The sequence below is a fragment of the Zootermopsis nevadensis genome, unplaced genomic scaffold, assembly GCF_977971745.1.
Source record: "Zootermopsis nevadensis isolate Lab colony 2312 unplaced genomic scaffold, Znev_1.0 Znev_ptg000029l, whole genome shotgun sequence".
NCBI classification, from domain to species: Eukaryota; Metazoa; Arthropoda; class Insecta; order Blattodea; family Termopsidae; genus Zootermopsis; species Zootermopsis nevadensis.
Genome location: NW_028259161.1, coordinates 2,281,341 through 2,301,508, shown reverse-complemented (window position 1 = coordinate 2,301,508; position 20,168 = coordinate 2,281,341). Strand labels below are relative to the sequence as shown.

Below are 20,168 nucleotides of genomic sequence, written 5' to 3'. Positions count from 1 at the left end.
TAATGCCGGGATAGTACCGCTTCCTTCCACATCCTTTCCAATTCACTTCCAAACATAAGATTGTGATTTTTAACACGTGAATCGTTTAGCAGTAACTTTTGATTGATTGTAAATTAAACAGACATATTTGAACACCATCTACTTGCAAATAGGTGGAGAAATATGACAAAGTTAATAGACGAACTTAAAATATTTTAGGCGCACATAAACATCCTCCGAAACGGACCGCGTATAAAGCACATTAACATTGGGCCACCTTGGCAGCCGGCTGTTGTTATCTGCATATGGAACAAAAACAAACATGACTTGATAGGCAGAGAGTAGTAACGTCACGTGTCATCCAGTGGGTTACCCTACCATGTCGTGCGTGTGTTCGGCCACCGGCTGTCAGAGCGGTTGGTGTGTTCGGGAGGACAAGAACCCAGTGCTTCCAGTTCCAATTTGAGGGTAAGTAGCGTCAGCGGGCGAGGAGGTATTTACAGAATCGAACTGGCCCACTTGCTGTTAGCGCAACGTATCGAAACGTCGTAATTTCCTAAAGATAAAATTGTTTAGAAAGACATTTTCAGAAATTAGAGTGTTAAATGTAATCGTTAAGTAACATGTTTCTCCGCTTCTAAGACATCGGATATTCACCCAGAGCAATATTTTAACTCGTTCTGTCTGGTTACACAGGACAGGTTTTTATTATTCCACTCTCCAGATACTGCAATCGGCTGTTGAAGTTCTTCATATCTTTATCCACATTTAAATATTGTGCTAAACCTATGCATTTTGGAAAATTCAAACAGGATAAAAGCCGATTAGGGTGTGGTGTTGGGACATGCAGACAGTCGGAAAAGTAAACCTAATTTTATACGTGCATGCTCAGGAGGCATAAACTACATTTACAATGCTATAAATTAAAACTTTTAAAAGCTAATACAACCTACAATCGAGAAGAATGTCAGAAACTTCGAGGTGTATTTCTTGCAGTATTATATTCTCAGATAGACAAAATATATACTAAAATCTGTATTATAACATGTTAAAATGGGTTGAAACCAACTGCCCATAACCCCTAACTACTCAGACATAGTGGTTCACGAAGTACGTTTGCGTGAAGTCAAATTTTAGAATTCTTTTCGTCGTAACGTGTGCTTCTATTTTATCCTTCGGAAACACTGGATGTGGAGTATGCAGTTCCATTCCTCGCAACTTACGACTGAAAAAATTCCCTTCATAATTTAAACGTCAGATTGGAAATTTTTCACTTCTCATGCTGAGAGGCTGGTTCGCTGCGCCCTTCTAGACTGCAACCTGCAGTCCGTTAAATGATGTGGCCTGATCAGCGAGAGAATAAGCCACAACCACCTTTCGCTGTATAATAAGTCAGTAAACTGGCTGTACTGTAGTACATGTACAACTGATGGGAGTGGGGTGTATGGGGAATAGCTCCACGCATTCATTGGAGTGATGTGGGTGGTACGTATCTTCAGTAGGCCAGTAGTGGCAGTCTTAGACTCAGGCATAGCATGTACAGTGGCTTAAAATAGGCAACGACCGCTTCATTCCACGTAATTTTAAATTGACTAATCGTATTCACGCTTCCATTCTGCGGTTAACTGTACAGCTGAGAAATCGTTAAGTAAGCAAATCTGCGGCTGGGGAAAAAAACAGCCGCCTCTGATCGCGCCGTGACCTCTGACCGGACAGATCAGCTAGCAGTTTGAGTCACGAGTATAAATACTGTAAGATCACGGACACGCCCTCTGCACCGAGGTGTTGTTCTCCCAGATTCCAACACCACAGGCCCATGGTTCGTGTCCCCGTCTGAATATGATGGGCTTTCGTGGTTTTTCTCAGTTTGTTCAGACGAATGCTGGTACAGATCATAACATCTCCCCCAATCAATGTTGATTATACCGCTAAATAACCTCCCAATTAATGGAGCCTGCCTGCAGGTCGACTAGTTTGGTATCCCAACATTCTTACGAGGCGAGTGCCGAGGAAAACCATGAGCAGGGGTCATTGTTTTACAGCAATGTGAACCGGCATCATTATCGGAACACACTGTTCCTTAACAGAGGCCACGGAAGACATTAGCGCTTGAGAACACCAGTCCGAATTAATCTATTTTCTTGAAATTTTGCAACATTTACTGTACAGTATTTGCCATATCTCCCTCTAGTATCGATGTTAGTAAGTTAAACTGGTATTTTCCTTCTACCTCTAGGTCTTCTTATATCTCGCTTTCCTCAGGGGTTCAGCCCAGTCAAAGTGATACAACGTGACGTGAAATTGCAGGTCCAACAGCACCAACGACAGTAAAATCGGCGATGCCGGCAGAGAAAACGGTAAGCACTTGATGCTTCTTCATGTACAAGTACAAAGTCGTGGATGGAGACGTATGGTGGACGTGGAGGCATAGCGCAGCAGACAAGTCTGCTTGTGCAGTGAGTCCAACAGACTTACCCCAAAACAAGGCTCCTGTTCATCGAGAGACTGGGACTGAACTTCATTAATCAATTTCTGTTATATTTTTGCTTTATTTCTTATCCCGTGTTATTTCTCCATTACTTTACTTTCCAATCTTCTACGCCCATTGCATTTTCTCGTAGTACGCACTTTTGTCTCATCTCGTTCCGTTTTTCTTCTTTTCATGCTAGGCGCAATGGTTTGTATTCAGGAGCTACCCGGTACGAATCTCTACCTCATTACTGACTACATTGACCAGGTTTTCGTGAGTTTCATCAAATGGGCCATAACAATTCCATTGCAGTGCCTGAAAATATACCATGACGGACTCCTTCCAAATCCTTACTACTCATCATTCATTTTCAACTAACGTTATTGAAAGCTACATAAATTCTGCATTTGCATGTAGGTTAACCCCGTAATTTCCATGAATTTTCTCACATCTACTCATGTATGTCATTTTCGTATATCCTGTTGCAGAGGCTCCGGACAGCGCGCGCGATACTGGAGCAAATGGGGGAGCAAGTAGCGAGCTGCCCTCTGGGGCAAATCTTATTCCGAGGCGCCGACCGCCTCTTGTGGACGGTCGAAACATCTTTGCAGTGGTTCGTGGAATCCGAGGAACCTCACAATAATGAGTCATGTAAGGGCCAGGGACAGTTTCCCTACACCCTCCACATAAATTCTAGAATAATAAACTAAAATAGACCACAACATCTACAGCACAGCACGCGAAAGTACGAAGGGATGTTCAGTTAAGTTTCTATAACGCTGAAGTTAAACTTAATCACCCCTCCACCCTTGTAACAACTTACATACGATGGTACCGACCATAGCACACTACTCGCCTCCCCGCACCATTTACGTCATAAAATGATCGACCATTGGCTGTCGTCACTTAAGGAACCTGAAGGTGCGTTATCGTATTCATAAACGCACTATCACAATGCTCAGTTTCACAGTAACTGCTAAACCTCGCATTTTAAAAATAGCGACTTAATCGTTTTATATCCCATTCAGCGACAAAATACTTCATGATCTTTTATGCTCTCAGCCCTACTAGTCTATTGTTATTATTTTTCTTTTTTTCTTTTTTGAAAAACCGATGTGAAATTTAATTTGTATTATGCAGTGTAGCATTGTGTATGCCTTTTAATCGTAAATTTCGATGTTACTACTACGTTCAGGCGATAATATTGCACGCTTTAAATTAATGTATTCACGCGTGCCAGTAATAATACGTTGTACCCTGCAAAGTGTCCGGGATCTGTTGGGACCAGTGTCGTAATGGCACTGGCTCTGTTTCAGCTCTTGACGAGATGCCTCGGTCCCAACCGGTGCGTCCTCTGCCGTGGGCTTTGTTCCTGCCGTTGCTAATGTGGCTGCGCCTGGTTAATTTCGGTGTCAAAATGGTGGCGTCTCTCAGGGGCACGGTACCTCCACACCCCCTGCAAGTGGTGCATTTCCTCCGGGTTAGGCGCCGGCGCCTACGCGCTCTGAAGTACCAAGGTCTTCAGAATTTCTGCAGCTGGCAGCTGGCAGAGAATAGAAACAAACAGGTAAGATCACACGTCTAACCCCTACTGCTTGGAGACAAGCTCCATTGAGCTGAAAAGTGATAACAGTGTGGTCTTGTCTGGGCACAGGATATATTTTTGTTGTTAGGTGGCCGATATTGATATCGTCTACAGAGGCTGGGTTTCATCTGTTAACCCTGGCAACTTTTCATACTGTGTGCTCTTCAACAGTTACCCATAACAGCTTAGACTACACGGTGACTGCCTACAGGATTCCGTTCATGAGGGACAGATTTTTTCCCTTTTACCACTGGTGTGACCAGACCATTCCTGGAGCCTACCCAGTCCCCTGATTGGCACCAAAGGCTTTTTGGAATGCGGATTGCTTGTCTCCATCTTTGCTCCTCTCACACTTTTGAACAGATAAAGATAGATCCACACATTCTAGATATCTTTATTAAATGGAGATCAGTGGTCAGAATGGTACTCCAGCTGCTCTCTCCCCACAAAATAGCCTGCTGTACCACTTGGATGAGGGGTTTGCTGGGTCTGTCATGTCTGGACGTAGTGGTGGTGGTGAGGATTGAAATTTCTGTCTCCCATGTGGAACTGGACCCTGTCTGTCCACTTGCAGTATCTGCACTTATTGAGCTATTTCAGTTCATGATATAAATAATTAATTCAATATAAATTGGTTACAGTAGTTATACAACATATCACTGCATACTCAATATCATCTTATATCAACATTTCTGTTTTTTCTCTAAATGTGTCTAATATCTGTTGTATTATTAATGTCTTCGTTTTGGATTTCATTCATCCTGTTTATTGTTTCCACCACCAACACCATCTGGGGTACTTATTCAGTTGTATCTAGCAGACTAAGCTATTCCGTATCTGTCTGGTTTTAGATGATACAGTCCAGGCCACAAGGTAAAATTATAAAACTGGCTTGGAAGCAAACACCCAATGCTTGTTGTATATTGGAATGCGGATGACAGAAGGTGGCATGCATAAGGAAGGAAGCAATTGGGGCTTTTTCAAAGATACTATCCCAGCCTGAAGGAATGAGGAAAGGCACTGACATGTATTGAGATCATGTGGACCAATGGTATTTTATATTTCTCAACTTGTCATTTGGTTTCAGGCTGCAAATCAGTGTGTAGTACTAAAAGTGTTGTCTGTGGGTCCACTGGGTACACTGTTGGCATTCACTGGTCTTGGTCGAGTACTCTCAGCTCTGCGTGATGTCACATCCGCACAGGTAACAGACGCACAGGCAGTAAATTTCCTACCTTTTATGGAAACTGAAACTTATTACTGTGTTTGAAAGACCCTGCCACTGGTCCACATCCTTAGTTGAATCCAATACTTATCCTCCCACTCCTATCTGTTTAAGATCTATTTGAATATTCAACTGCCTGCTACATGCCCTAACCCATCTATATGATCACCTTAATAGGGTTCTAATAATAATCCTATTTGGTTAGAAGTACACAGTATGTTTTAATGCTTTTCATAATTTCAAATTAAAATTATTTCATTGCAATATGCAAACATTTCTAAATCTAGTACTGTTTTGAGGTGAGTATGAGGATTACTGTCTTGTGGATTATAGCACCATGTAATCTGGTAAACATTAAACTTCTAACAGACTACACAGTGCTACAAGCCAGAACACACCCATCTTCATTTCATTATTTAAATGCTGTATTGTAATACTGTACTGTGGTTTCAATAATATCATGAATTAACTGTGGTTGATTGAGCAGCTTGTTTGTGAGCGATATAAACAATGCTGGTGCTGTCTACTTCAGACAGGAAATATGAAAGCAGTGGCAGAAGAAAGCGAATCCTCTGATGATATGGAAGATATGCTACAAAAGATAAATCGCATATGCAACAACTACACAAGTGATGATGACCCAGACTATGAGGTAAGGTGATTCAGCTTGTTCCTTGAAAGAGCTACATTACATAAGGAACAAGTGTTTGTTCACCAGTTTGGGGACAGTATCACTGAGCACACAATGAACACAGACTAATGTGAACTGATATTTATACCTATACTTAAAATGTTACCTTAATTATTTATTCATGTTGATGCTTTAATTATATATTCATGTTCACTGTTAACAACCTTGATAGGGAAGGCCTGTACATGAGACTCAGTTTTAATGTATTTAGTGTCCTTTATCACCAGTTAATAACTAGTGTGTGACACACAAATAATCAGTTTGTAAGTCTGTGTCTGAATTTATATCAATTTATGGACTGCTTTACATTATTCTGTGTGATGCAAAATATGTGGTGAAATGTATGTGCATGGCTGTATGTCTCCAAACCTTTCAGCAATACTTGTTCCTACACAAAATTTAGATATATTTCATTTCTCTTTTCGAAGAGCACCTTTATATGAGCATATGGCTACACTTACACAAAAACTTTATATTTCTGTCAAATCTACTAATTTAATTCTTCTATTGCAATAGTAAAAATGCAGAAGTTTGTGCATACATATGTAAGACATGTTAATAGTTCACAGTTTACTGAAAACTTGTAGATTCTGGTTGCATTAATATTTTTTTCAACATGTAAAAGGTGAAAATAGTAATAACAGCTTTAAAATATTGACACTTTACATAGGCAAAGGCAGTGCAATACATTTCTATTAATTCAGACCATTAGACAATTCATGCAATCTGACAATAAGCAGTAGGATGTTGGTTAAGGAGATGCAACTAAAAAGTCAGTTATAAATCTGGAAATATTTTGTTTTTAGTTAAAAAAAGTTTACCAAGATTATCATATATAATGAAGGAAAATTTACTGTCACTACTGATAATATATTTCAAGTTTATAGGTAATTCAGACCTAGTTCACAAGAATACTAGTCTGATGCATTTCAGACTGTCAAAAGTGTTAAACAATTTCTTTGCCATTACCAGAAAACTCACAAGGAATTTTAGCATATTATATGTGTAAGACACATTGCCATTAAATTAAGAAAAAGTAGTATAAGATTATGTTAAGTAACATACTACAAAGCTAAACAACTGTCACATCACACAAACGTGGAGTATATGTCTGATTTCCTATTTAGCCGCATGAAGAAGAGGAAGATTCTGATGATTCACTGTCAAGTGAGGACAATGAAAATAAGATGACTGAGTGTAAGGCAATAGCAGTTAGTGAAGATACTGCAGCAGATGCAAACAGCCAGACAACAGCAAACACAGACTTGAAGCACAAAACTATAGTGCCCTTTCTAGAATCAAATATGTTGGTCATATCGTCTCAAGATAAAAACCAAAGCAATGATGCAAATCATCACTCCATAGTGACAACCTTCAATGCTGCAGATCAAGCCAATGCAGAAACTCCACATTCAATCATGAAGGCAGCAGAGGCCAAAACAACCAATGATGTTCCTGCAAGGGATCAAAATGAGGAAGTAGATGACAGCTCATCTACACTCTCCCTGGATTCTGCAGAGGGATATTCAGAGAGCATGTCACAGGCTTTCTACAGTTCAGTTAGTAGTTGCTGTGTCACACCAGAGCTGCAGGCCACTGGACCTATTATGACACAAACATCTGAGACCCCTGAATCTGTTGAAACACACCCAATGCCTCGAAAAGCAGAAGCAAGCCCCATGAAATCATTGGACAGTTTAGTGTCTTTGCTGGCTTCTGAAAAAAACAGTGATGGCTCCAGTATATCAGGGCCAAATATGTGTCTCAAAGATCTGGAAGAGGACACAAAAGAAAGTAGTACATTTTCAAAAATTTTTCAAATTAAAAGGAAGTCTTGATTGTAGAAGACTTTCGTTTACCAAATTAAAAGTCACACACCTACACATATTGCAAAATAAGTAATGTTTGCACTTGTTTTAATTTGAATCTCTTGATAGGAAATGTGTGTTGTGGCTGTTTTTAAGATAACATAATTTGCATGTATTACAACTTTATTTTTTCAGTTTTTGTGTTTTTTCATGTACTTAACTGTGAATTAAATGGAATAGTCTTGCTAACTGAATGAAGGACCTAATAAATGTATGAATGTATTGTAGAGAAGTTTGCACTGACAACCATAATGGCATCAAATCGCTTAAAATCATATGAGGCAGAAATATGTTTAAACCACATCTGCAGTTTTGAATAGGACAGTGCATTATGTGGACTGTCAAGGGGTTTGGTCCTGTCATGAGTCTTCATCAGGAAATGAAAAGGCCACAAATAATTGAAATTTATTTGCCTGGAAGGACTGATAAGTACAATGAAAACCTTGTGATAGTTACCAAAGACCCATGTTAATGTTATCCTCTTGTCTATGTATGTGTAAAGTGGTATATTTTCGTGTTAGACACATTCTGATGCAGTTCCCATCAATAAGAGGAAATGCTGACTGCAACATACATACTGTTAGGAACCTATATTTAAACCTATATTGAAACAAGGTAGTTTTCAGTTTTCCTAACATTTATTCCTGAGACATTGTCTCTTCTGTATGTTTAATCAAATTGAATTCCATAATAACTGTTATGCAGCATAGATGTTATGTCAGGGCCAATCCGCACATCTGAGGACCATTAGAAATAAATGCCATGGGATCAGAGGGGTGGAAGGGGCAGCAGAAGAAGTATATACTGTCCATGTTAAGAACATTTGTTGGGCTACTACCTTTATCCATTCTTAGAATGTCTCCAAACTGTCTCATTTTAATATCTCTTAGCATGTCTTCCATTATTGGTTGGGAATCGTGAAGGGAAGAGACTGCTGGAGAAACCTAGATGTAAATGAGAGGATGTTATCAAGCAGGATCTGTGGGAGATAGAAGTTGAAGCCGATTGGATTTTGTTGGGCTAGGACAAGGACAGGTGGAGGGCTTTGGTAAATTTGGTGATGAACCTTCGAGTTCCCTAATCCAGCTAGTTACAGATATGTAACCTGTTATTGGTTGACAACGTTGCGCCTTGTCTATTAAATTCCTCCCTCATTTCCCCAATCGGTAAGAAGGTTCACTACTCATCAAGCAATTAGGTGCACCAACATTACATCCTTTGCCGCGTGGTAAATTTGGAACAGTCCTAGCAAGTTGTTAATTTGTGGAGGAATGAGGGGTAGCAAAAGAAGGTGCTTAGCGATTGAGGTTGCCGATTCTTGAATTTAACGTAACCACACAACCGACGTTCTTTTTGCATTTTGATAAGCGGATGTACGTCTTGAATATTGTTTTTCGCTCAGATTGAAATGCATTGTTTGTCGTCATTTTAACCTCGGCTCCGAATTTAAATTCAGAATTATCATCTCTGGACTGAGCACAAGAAAATATTACTGGATGATTTTTCCTGTTACTACTGCGGGGTAAACTCCTATCAAGTAAAATCCATAGTGCATCCCCCATTTAACCTGCTGGACTTTGTCGTTTACAAACGGAAATGTATCTGAGGTAAATTAATTGCTTTTGTTTTCAGGTGGTGTTGCTGTTAAAGTCAGAGGTGTTATTATCTCTGGATTATGTTCCCCGCCAAAGCCTAGCAGCTGATTTACAAAGAAAATCTGTGGCTTACACGAAACCCCTAACACCCACAAATAATAATGGCGGTATCGCAAGTGCTTGTAGTGGTAGATGTGATACGTCCATGAAGATATTTGTTGTAATGTTGAAACCTCGCATGAAAGTTATTAGTTTTTTAAATAATGCCATAGTTCTTAAGCATAAATGATTATTAAAATCTGTAATAGATTTTAATGACTGTAGCATTCTACTGGTTTTGACGTTTGACATTTGTATTACATCCCAACCTGTGGTGCATACCTTTCTAGATAACCGATTTCTTATGTCAAGTTCATTATTTGGGAAAACCCAAATTGTCACCGAAAACCAGCGGAAGTTTAAAGTTAAAGCACTTCACCATTTTTTCTGAACGATGATGTATTTTTGGTGATATTTTCCTTTTTTTACACATAGTTTTTGAAACAGCCTGGTTGTGTTTCTGTGGTATGTTTTAACTTTATAATGATAATGTGTTGTTTTACAGAAGATGACAATGACTCCACTGAAAGATAACCAAGATGTGGCATGTTTCCTTGTCACTAAACATTCGTCTTGGAGAGGGAAGTAAGTAATCCAAAGAAACTGTTGAAAGTATTTTGTGTATTGGTCAGTATTATTTTAGTGCATTTGTTAACCAGTACAAGGTGCTCATGCTGAAGACTTTACAGTCAGTTTATTGTACATTTTTGGTTAATGTAGTATGCACGAATGACATGGTTTGGGTAGTGTTGTCAACCCAGTTAGCACCATTGTAATTGAATATAACAAATTTAGCAATTAAGCTGTGAACTTAAATTTGGTGACTAAGGTTGTGGTGTATGGTACAATACATAATGTTCAAATAACTCCATGCAGCATGGTTTTTATGAGTAGTTATTTATGAAATGAAGAAATTGTGTGCTTATATGAAAGCTGAGGATTCATTGATGTTATCAAAAAACCTCATTATTGGACCTCTTTAATATACCAGGATACTCTGTTGACAGATACAAAAGAATCTTCTCCATTGGCTCAGTGGGCATTACGACTTATAACCCTCTCTCTTTGGACGTGACCAATCAGTGGTTCTACAGTGACTTCATCAGTGTGTTACCAGTTCTGAAGGGTGGTCAGCGGAACAATGAGTTCAGGATCACATTTAAGAAGGATTGTAAGAGTGACTCAATGACATTTTCATGTGAGCATCGAGCTGATCTGCTCACAGAGGCACTTCGTTTTCAACCACAATTTCCTGAAAAAAATAGAGAAACATTGGTGTGTATTGCAGACTGTGTATCAATTATAGCATGTATGGAAGGACAGCCAACAGGAGTGTGGGTCCCTCAAATCCTACAGTTTAATTTTGAGCCATGCCACATTTGCATGCCTGTAGTTCAGTTATTTCATTCTAGATTTCAACAGCCAGTGGTTCTGTAGAAATAAAACTAACTTAAACTGCCTTTACTCTGAAACTAGCTTAGTCCTGTTTTTGAGATAAAATTCTTAACTTTGGTCTGAGGTATGTTAATGTGCTGCTTCTCATTGCTGTCACGTATCTCATGGGTCAGTGGTAGATGGGTATGGAGCAGTGGTGGAAAACTGAGAACTTGGAGAGGAACATGCTGCAGTCCCACTTGGTTCACTATGAATCTCACTTTAACTCATCTCAAATTGAGTGCGGTTCTTTGCAGTGAGAAGCCAGTGTCTTGCTGCCCAAACTGCAGCATGGTTTCTCATGGTTCTGTGGAAATATGAAATGTTAATAGTATCAGAGTAAGCAAAACAAGAACATCAGAAAGAAATAGACAAAATGTTTTACTATAGCGGCTGTTTTCAGTTTGAGATTTCATGTTTTTACAGCTGTTAAATTGTTGTCCCTTGGAGTCTGACACTGTGAAGTCTTGATGGTGGTTACATACTTATCTTAACTTATACTCTAAAGATGAAGGTGAATGTTCTTCTGAGACATTGGTACCACCTACAAGACAGCACAGCATCATAATGCAAAGAAACACATTTACCAGTGTACATTTTACTAATGCTGAACTGGTAACCTGTATTAAATTTCTTTTGTTTTGAAGTTTTCTGCTGTAGGTTTTGTGACTGCATAGGCAGTTTTGAGAAGCCAAACAGCATTTATTTTGCATTTCACTCTTTGTAGAATAATTGAAAAAGATACATTGTATTTGTGTAAAATGATACTTGTAAATATGGACGGCATTGGGATTAGTACTTCATAAATTTAAGCATGTTCTGTTGGTGTTCCACCTCAGAGCTGGATTCCTTTGTGCTTGCCAAGTGGGCAGAAGTATTAAACATGAACAAATGTAAATTATGTGGAAGAAAGAAGAATAAATGTTGTTTAGAAAACTTTAGGAGATTGCTTGAGGAGCATAGGCATATATGAGAGAAGTATATAATATTAAAATTGATTTGAGAGATAGGCTGTGAAGGTGTTTAATGGGACTGAGCTGCCACAGCGTAGGATTAATTGTATAAGTCTTTTATGACAATAGCAATGAGTTTCAGGTTTCATAAAAACAACATTTTCAGCCAGTTTGAGTAATTAACATCTGCTGAAGGAAAGCAGATTTTACTTGGTTTGGTACTTTTTTTCTCTCATGAGTCATTTGTGTGTGTATGTAGATTGTTAATTTATAATGTTTGATGTTGGTAGACATGTCATGCATACAAGCACCACTGGTCTGACATGCGGCTGCCTGTAATGCTGGAAGTGACACCACACTCTCTAAACCAGCTAGACCTTGCCACAAAACATGTTCTTGCATCATACTGCTATAAAGACATTGAAGGCATGGCAGAAGTCAAGGATAACCCAGGAGGTTTCGTGGTAGTCTGTGGAGGGTTTGGAAGAATGGTATGATTGCATGATCATGTGTGCTTCATTTGTTTAAAACTCATTGAAGCAATGTGAAAATAAGTGTTTTCTGAAAAACTTACAAAGGAAGTTACAATGATAAAGGAACCACATTTATGCCACCAGCAAAGTTTATTTTTTATTCTGTGTAGTTTACTGTAGTTCTTGCTGATTGTTTTAAACAATCATTGAAATGAAACCCTAGATTCCCTGAATGAATTCATGTCAAGGGAGTAGTCTCTTGGAAGGTTCACACTGTATAAATTAGCATATGTTTATTCCAGCACCTGTTTGTGTCAGCGCATTCCAGTGAAATTCGTCAGAGAATGATAGACATGGCTGTGAAATGTATTGGGATTGGCATCAAGGTCTTAAAAGATCCTATAACACTGGACGAGTTTTCTGCACAGCGGTTAGGGAAGTTTAGGTTGGTAATACTGTACAATTTGATGTTGTTCTATAAGAAGGGGAAGTTTATGCATAATACTCAGTACATATAGTGAAATCGCCACATAAAATTTCTTGTTCTATGTGTGGTACTACTACTGCTTTGTATTCAAGAGTGTTCTTGTTCTGTTCTCTACCTGGAGGCCTGCTGTCCTGAGACATCTTGTAGTTTTTCTGAGTCTCTCCAACCACAAACTGGGATTGACCTTAAAATACACCACAACGACAGTCACTTGTGGGTAACAGAAATAAGTGACTGTTTCAGTGGTGACGAGTACATCACATCTATTTCGGAGTTCAACATCCACAAAGTACATGCTGCACGCCACAAAGATCCGCAGCGGCGAACTCTTTGTCTCAGTGAAACGTGTCTTTTGGAGCGAGACCCTCAGACATACAGCATCTGTACCCTCAGACCCTTGGCTGACATCTTTGCACTTGTTAGGAGTCAGGACAACCCCCAGTTGTTCACCATTGAGTATATCAGTGGGCAGGTTCGCATGTACACAGCAACTGACAGGTAAGTTTCTCACACTATGTGCTTTTTCCATATTCTATCTAATTCTTTGGAACATTAAAATGAAAATTTCTACCACATTTTTTTTGGCAATTACTGTGTGGCTACTACTGTTGTGTCTTCAAGATGAAAGGCAGTATTTCATATTTTCCGCAGGGATGCCTTATTAGCTTCTCTTTTGGATGGAGTACGAGCCTCAGGGAACCGAGATGTTCACGTCAAGATGGTGCCCACCCCCAGAGGCAAGCGGATTGGTCCTCTCAGTGTCCCCGTTGAGGAGGAGGTAGAGATGCTGCAGAAAGCGCACATTACATAATACATCTTTACTAAATATCCACCATGTCCATCTCTTGATTACAGTCAATTGATTTCACAGATTATCAGTTATAAAATCACAGTAGTTTTGTGGAATCGGTTATGCTAGATCCTTCACCCATTTTCATTCAGTTTTTTCCTACACAACACTCTCAAATGAAGTTTTTTTGCAGAGTATAAAAATAATCACATATTGAAAAGTTTAGGCAATTTTAATAACTTTGCGTATAAAAGAGTCATAATTAATGCTGTACATATTTTTTGAGCATTGAAACGAAGAATGCTGTCCTTTATAATCTTGAAGTGAATTTTTGGAAATGGATCATTATGTTGATGAGAATTATGAACTAATAGTCTAAAATGTAGCTGAAACATGTGGATTATTGTATTATGACTGAAGTTGTTCATTGACATGCTACGCACAATTGAAATATTTTCCATTTTACCAGTGTTATTTTCATATGTAAGTTAGATTTTATGTTCTCACAAGTGAATATGAATATGACTCATCTGGCTTGTTGAAGACACCAATTTTTATATGTAGTTTATCAAAATTATAAAAAAATTAAATCTACTCATTTTTATGTCTGTGTGTAGTCTCAAAGCTCGCGGTAGTTTCGGTTTCTTAGAAACCAATTGCATGTTGCAGAGTCAGTGAGAAGCTAGTAGTGGCTCTGTTTATGGAACCTGAAGATCCGTTTCCATATCTATGACAGCCCACCACTGCACCCAGTCTTCATCCTTAAGAACAGTCCAGTGGGCTTTTCTTTAGCTTTCTGTTTGTGTTTAATTGTGAACTTCCATTTCTGCCAGACTGAGTCACATCACTTGCGGTTCCTCCAGAACCCTCCTGGGAAGAGATCATTTGCCGAAATTGTAGAAAGATTTAATGCCAACATTCCATATAGTGGCCTACTTCATTCCGTGACCCAGGATGTAAGTATTGTGCTGATTGTGGCAAGTTGTATGAATACATAGCCTCTTGCACACACTGATCATAAGTTTCTGTGCAGGGTTTGTTTGCAGAAAATAAGGAGAAGCCCATCACAGCAGCACTGCAGTCACTTGTTCAGAAGGAAGGGGACCAGAGCACCATCTCTCTGAAGGACTTGGAAGCTCAGTTTCAAGCTCTGCGACGCCTAGTAGCCTCCAAAGTGGGTTTTGCAGCTTTCACCACGTTGTCTGGGTGAGTAATTGTAGTGTGCCCTGTAGTTTGGCTGTACTTTGTAATATTGTTAAGATAAGTGCAGTAGTGTTGTCTTAATGTTTGGCAAAATATAGTTCAGGTAAGTAGTTACTTTTTGCTCTGATTGATTTACTCTCGGCCCCTGTGCTAGTCTGGAAATGGTGGCCCAGATCTGAACACCAGTGTTACAGCCACATGCCAGTTACCATACTTGCTGAGCTATCCATTCCAGCTCACAGTCTTAATTATGCATGCATGTGAAGCTGAGGATATTTTTTTGATGTAATTAATCCCCAGTTGAGGCCTGTTTACCCTTTTTGGACTGTAGCTATCTTAGCAGGGAACCTGTGAGCTGAATTGCCAGAAGAGTGACCTATAGGTTACAAGAAATCTCTGAGTTCATGTAATTTTTGGGGGCATTTTAGTGTCCACTCTGTGATAATTGAATAGAGTACCCACAGACTGAAACTAAGTAATTTGAATATTATTGTCCACACAGTTTCAGAACATTTCAAACTCTAGAAGGATATGACATTTTTAATTTTTTACCAACTTTTGTTGTGTACAGACAAGGTTTACATTAGGACACAGGAAACTTTGGTATCTTCTTATCAAAATGATGTTGTAGCACTTGCCTTTGTGCCAAGGACAGGTTCCGAGAAAGTGTGGGTAAAAAGGTTGTAAAAGCGTTGAAGAGGGAAGATGAAGGCGTGACACATGCAGCTATTGACATGGTGTGTGCCTTGATGTATCCCATGCATGATAACTATGATCTGCGGCAGGAGCAGCTGAACAAGTCATCACTTCTGTCTTCCAGCAAGTTCCTGGAAAGTTTGCTTGCAATGTGGATTGACCATGTGGTGAGTCCCAAAGAGTACCAGAATGCTACATTAACACATTGATGCCTGACTACATGCAATAGCCAGGCACACATTGCAGTGTGTGCTATTTAAATGTACATAGTGTGTAATCAAACTGGCAGGCTTTGTTCCTATTTTCAGTGCCAGTCTTGTGATATATCTTGGTAGCATAGGATAGGACAGGGAAATGGGTGATTTTAAAAATTAATTTTCTGGGTGCTGGTATGGTGGTAGGGGGATTGTGTCACTGTACATCCTGTTGTCCACATCATTCCATTTAGTAACCATTGAACAGTGGAGTGGTGCACAACATGCTATCACTGTCAAGGCAAGTTGGCAAATACAAATTATTTATTTAATTACCGAGTTTTTAAAATTTCCTGTTTGTCTGCCCCATTCTGTATTTTTGTTTTGTGCAGAAAAGCCAACATCCAAAGCTACTGTAATTCTTACGAAAGTGTGGCAGCTTTTCACTCTTAAATTTCTTTTTCCTTGTGTTCTGATTAATTTATTGAGATATGTTTTATTTGTTGTGTTTAAAATGTCTGCTTTTTATAGATGTCAAATGCTGACATATTTAAAAAAATTAATTTCAAGCTCTAGAATATACTGTAGTGTGAAAGTTTCTTGCACTTTTACTGTCTAGTGTGATACCAACAGCAGTAAAGGCTACCATTTTCCCTCTGTGGATGTTACCCTCAACCACTGATTTGCTTCTAACGTTTCAGAGCCATGGTACGGGGGCACTGGTGGTGTCATCCATGTTGGATTTTCTTACATTTGCACTGTGTGTGCCATACAGTGAGACAACAGATGGCAAGCATTTTGATAACCTGTTGGAGATGGTGGCTGATAGGGGGCGCTCTCTCTTTAGATTGTTTCAGGTATACTGCTTGTATTGAATTTCAATATGAAAAGTAAAGTGTGAAATTGTGTTCAAATTTATTCTGAATCAGCATATATTAACCATTTTTCCATTTGTTTTGTATTGTAAAATATGGCCTCTTGCTATGAAGGAGGAAAAGAAATTGCAATTTCTCAGAAAGAAAACTGCTCAGGAAAATGTTTGAATTCTTCTTCATTATAAGGTTTAGGCACATTAGACTTGTACCCAGGTTACACGAGGCATAGCTAAATATGTGAAGGAAAGCGGTGTAGTAAGTGTCCCATTTATGATAACACATGATGAAAGGTTTTTCTGCACAGGTCATCTAAAGTTGTCAATGTAGTGTTGCTGTATTTGTTATGTACAAGAACTTCTAACTTCACATATTTTTTCACTGAATGTGTACCTAATGTTTTATATAAAGAAGAAAGCACAAGGTGACAGTTTAAAGGTTATATTTCAGTTATAATGAGCTAAAGCTCCAAACATTTTGAACCTCTGTGCTAGGTGCAGGTGATTGCTCAGGTTCATGCTCTGGCTGTGATGGAGAATCTTATATTTTATTGACATGTGCTGCAGTTATAAGAAAATTTGAGCAATGTGTTTTGTTGTGTTGGTAGCACCCCTCATTGGCCGTAGTGAAAGGGGCAGGGCTGGTGATGCGAGCTGTGATAGAGGAAGGAGATGCTGAAGTGGCTGCTCGGATGCAGGATCTCGCACTAGCTGAGGGAGCGTTGCCGCGCCATTTGTTAACTGCTCTTTTTATTCAAGGCACGGACGGTCGTGTACTCACTCACCGGCAGCTCTCTCGCCACCTGGTCGGCCTGTGGGTTACTGGCCACCCCACTGCAATGGGCTTGCTCAAGAGAATAATGGTGAGACCACTTGATACTGTAGCAGTGTTATAATGCAAGAACACAAAAGCTGATTACAGGCAGTATGATGGTCAGCTCATAATAAAGTTGACTCACTCAGGACTTGGGCACCTGTGGTGTCAATTATGAACATTTAGATTCCACAACATTAGTATATTTCAACATACTTGACTGCTGGCAGAAGACTGTTAGTCAAGTTATAAATAAGTTGTGGAGTTAGGGAAGTTTTATGTTATAAATTTTGAGTTATTTTTTAAGGGTTGGTGTGAACTTGTGTTATGCATTGTAAGAATTACTGCCACCATCTGCTGTTTTCTTATTGTGTTCAAAAATGCAACTGATACTTTCAGTGCAACTATCGTGTTTGTGACAAGAGTGAGGCTCTTCAGATTATTACTTTCCTGTATGAAAAGTGAAAGGTATGTAACTTCCATGTTAAGGAAATTAGTTAGTTGACTTAGTAGCAGTGGTGTCTTCATATCAAATAAGTCAAACCTTAAAACTTAAAAGAAAAACTTCATCTAAATTTTGGTACTTGCGTTTCCTCCACAACAGATTAATGGTTTTATCATCATGACTCGGTTGTCCCACATATGATAATGGGCTGTGGCACGTGCAAATGAATTTGGCATGAGAGTTTGAGAAGTTGTCAGACAGGTTGCAGCTTATGTTTATGCATTATTCTTTGCTCTGTAAGAAGTAATACTGTTTACTGAATTTAGATGTGTTGCCTTTCTTCCACAGCCTTCAGGTCTTCTTGCATATCTTGACTCTGAGGATAAAATTCCTGATTCAGCACTAGAACAGGAACAGCTGAACACAAGGGATAATCTCAAGATTGCTCTGGATCATGCCAGCAAGAACAGACGTGGGCAACATTGGGTCACTATTGAGCGTCAGATAAGGGTTCTGGAGAAGCACGTAGAGGTATGAAATACAACTGATTAACAAACTTGAAATATCCACTCATTTCATTTAGATGTGTTGGTTCTATCATCACTGTTCTGCAAACATAAAATACACTACACCGTAATCCCCATTTATATTTCTCAGTTTAAATCTAATGCTGTGACATTCAACTTTAGTCATCAGTGTGATTATGATGGACACAGCAAGGACCTCTGAAATGTTAGTGAACTTAGAAAGATTTGAGGTTCTCATGGTGGTGAGTATGAAGATGGCTGTCTTTTGGGTTGTAGCACTGTGTAGTCTGGTAAAAAGCCCTGATGATGGAGGCAGCAAGGATGTCTGAAACATTAGTAAACTTCTAGCAGATTACACAGAGCTACAACCCAGAAGACAGCCATTTTTATTGGTTAACTTCTACCAGACTACATGAGAACTTCAAATTCAACTGGTAAATTTTAAATTTTCAGATATTTGTTGCTGATGTCTCTGAAACATCATCCTGAACAAAATTATGACTTGTGATGGCTTTTTATTGTTGTAGGGCTATGGGAAGACAGTCTGATGATGTTTCTGAATATGTTGTCTCTCAGAACACACATCATTATGAAGTGAAACTGAACACCATCATTGCCACTAGTATGTGAGACATCTTCATCTGAAGTATCTGACGAGACATTCATATAAAGTTCCACAACAATTTTATCTTTATTCTTTGTTACTGTAACCCCCTCCCTCCCCTTTGGACATGGCCTTTGAACAAATTGTTCTTATAATTGGTGGCCAGTAGGTTACAGGAGGACTCACAGACAGGATACATTGGCCTTGTGGTCCTGGGTATTATGGTCTAATTTCAGAGTATGCTTTATATGATAATTTGTATTCAGCTGTATACATATCCCTCCCCAAATCATATTTGCTCCCCAGTATAATGCCTAGTGCCGGCTCTTACAGAATGCTTTCCGGCACTGGGGCGACAGGATTGGGCTAGAGAGGAGAGAAGACAAGCTAAAAGAAAGACCTATTGTCCTCCGGAAGAGACGGGAGCGCATAAAGAGCGAAGCCAACTGGAGCCTGTTCTATTACAAGTTTGCTCAGGACCATGCCCTGCCAAATCTGATATGGAACCACAAGGTGGGCACAAGGGTTTCCAAGGAGCATTTGAAATTTTACATCTGTAGCCAGGAAAGAATATGAATGTCAAGATTTATAGAGCTTATATTTTATTGCTAGTGTGGCCAAACTAGGAGGTTGTGGTAGTCTCAGAAGAAGAAACAATAAAAGCATAAAAATTTAGGTGGGTAAAACTGTTAGAAAATAATATCTTAAAAGGAGCACATATTAATATGGATTGTTTAGAAATAAGCGTGAGTATGTGTACTGAATTGAACAGGATCAGAATTGATATTCGCATTATCATACTTTCAGGTCCTGTTAGAAGATATTTAGGGATGTACATTAGTGGGTTTATAGTAAAAAAATGTTGTTTTAATTAATTCCTTGAATACTTGTCATATCTGCCTTGCTGAAGTGTGTTTCTGAGATCAGGAAACCTATGTGACAGACATGTTGTGATTGTATAATGGTGATGACAATGAAGATAATGGCTGGTTGAAGCAACATATCATTTAATTAGCCTCCAAACCATGATGAAGGCTTGGTCATAGTTTGTTAGTGATAATAGAAGGGAAATGCTGCATTTGCTCAGTCTTAAACTAATATGTTTGGCACTGAAGTTCATCAGGCCGCCAGTTAGGCCTGCACTCAGGTAGCGATATAGTTAAGG

General features: G+C 39.1%; 2 protein-coding genes across 4 annotated transcripts in view; both read left to right on the top strand.

The window, feature by feature from the left end:
• Positions 1 to 304: 304 nt before the first annotated feature.
• Jabba (jabba) lies at positions 305 to 8,041 on the top strand. Of its 2 annotated transcripts, none has more exons than XM_022058956.2 (7): positions 305 to 447; positions 2,216 to 2,336; positions 2,938 to 3,100; positions 3,766 to 4,016; positions 5,122 to 5,238; positions 5,792 to 5,911; positions 7,078 to 8,041. In XM_022058956.2, exons 2-7 carry the CDS (start codon positions 2,319 to 2,321, stop codon positions 7,786 to 7,788), a joined length of 1,380 nt encoding a protein of 459 aa, XP_021914648.1. In that variant the 5' UTR covers positions 305 to 447; positions 2,216 to 2,318; the 3' UTR covers positions 7,789 to 8,041. The 2 variants fall into 2 exon arrangements, with proteins under 2 accessions (XP_021914648.1, XP_021914647.1); XM_022058955.2 differs by having other exon boundaries at positions 5,747 to 5,911.
• Positions 8,042 to 9,528: 1,487 nt separating this feature from the next.
• The window catches only part of Rme-8 (receptor mediated endocytosis 8), a 30,102-nt gene continuing 19,462 nt past the window's right edge, over positions 9,529 to 20,168 (top strand). The window contains exons 1-14 of one of the 2 annotated variants that reach the window (XM_087358185.1): positions 9,529 to 9,657; positions 10,018 to 10,097; positions 10,520 to 10,787; positions 12,190 to 12,390; positions 12,675 to 12,817; positions 13,103 to 13,357; positions 13,511 to 13,637; positions 14,483 to 14,605; positions 14,683 to 14,855; positions 15,508 to 15,715; positions 16,444 to 16,599; positions 17,222 to 17,476; positions 18,221 to 18,403; positions 19,337 to 19,516. In XM_087358185.1, the coding sequence (XP_087214311.1) occupies positions 9,619 to 9,657; positions 10,018 to 10,097; positions 10,520 to 10,787; positions 12,190 to 12,390; positions 12,675 to 12,817; positions 13,103 to 13,357; positions 13,511 to 13,637; positions 14,483 to 14,605; positions 14,683 to 14,855; positions 15,508 to 15,715; positions 16,444 to 16,599; positions 17,222 to 17,476; positions 18,221 to 18,403; positions 19,337 to 19,516 (2,391 nt within the window). In that variant the 5' untranslated portion in view covers positions 9,529 to 9,618. The remainder of the gene's footprint in view (positions 9,658 to 10,017; positions 10,098 to 10,519; positions 10,788 to 12,189; positions 12,391 to 12,674; positions 12,818 to 13,102; positions 13,358 to 13,510; positions 13,638 to 14,482; positions 14,606 to 14,682; positions 14,856 to 15,507; positions 15,716 to 16,443; positions 16,600 to 17,221; positions 17,477 to 18,220; positions 18,404 to 19,336; positions 19,517 to 20,168) is intronic. The other variant, XM_087358186.1, reaches the window with a different exon arrangement.

Excerpts from the sequence above, each read along its gene's own strand:
- Jabba (XM_022058955.2), top strand. Across the intron at positions 3,101-3,765 it reads ACCTCACAATAATGAGTCAT|CTCTTGACGAGATGCCTCGG; the intron begins GTAAGGGCCAGG and ends GCTCTGTTTCAG. Across the intron at positions 5,912-7,077 it reads ATGATGACCCAGACTATGAG|CCGCATGAAGAAGAGGAAGA; the intron begins GTAAGGTGATTC and ends TTTCCTATTTAG.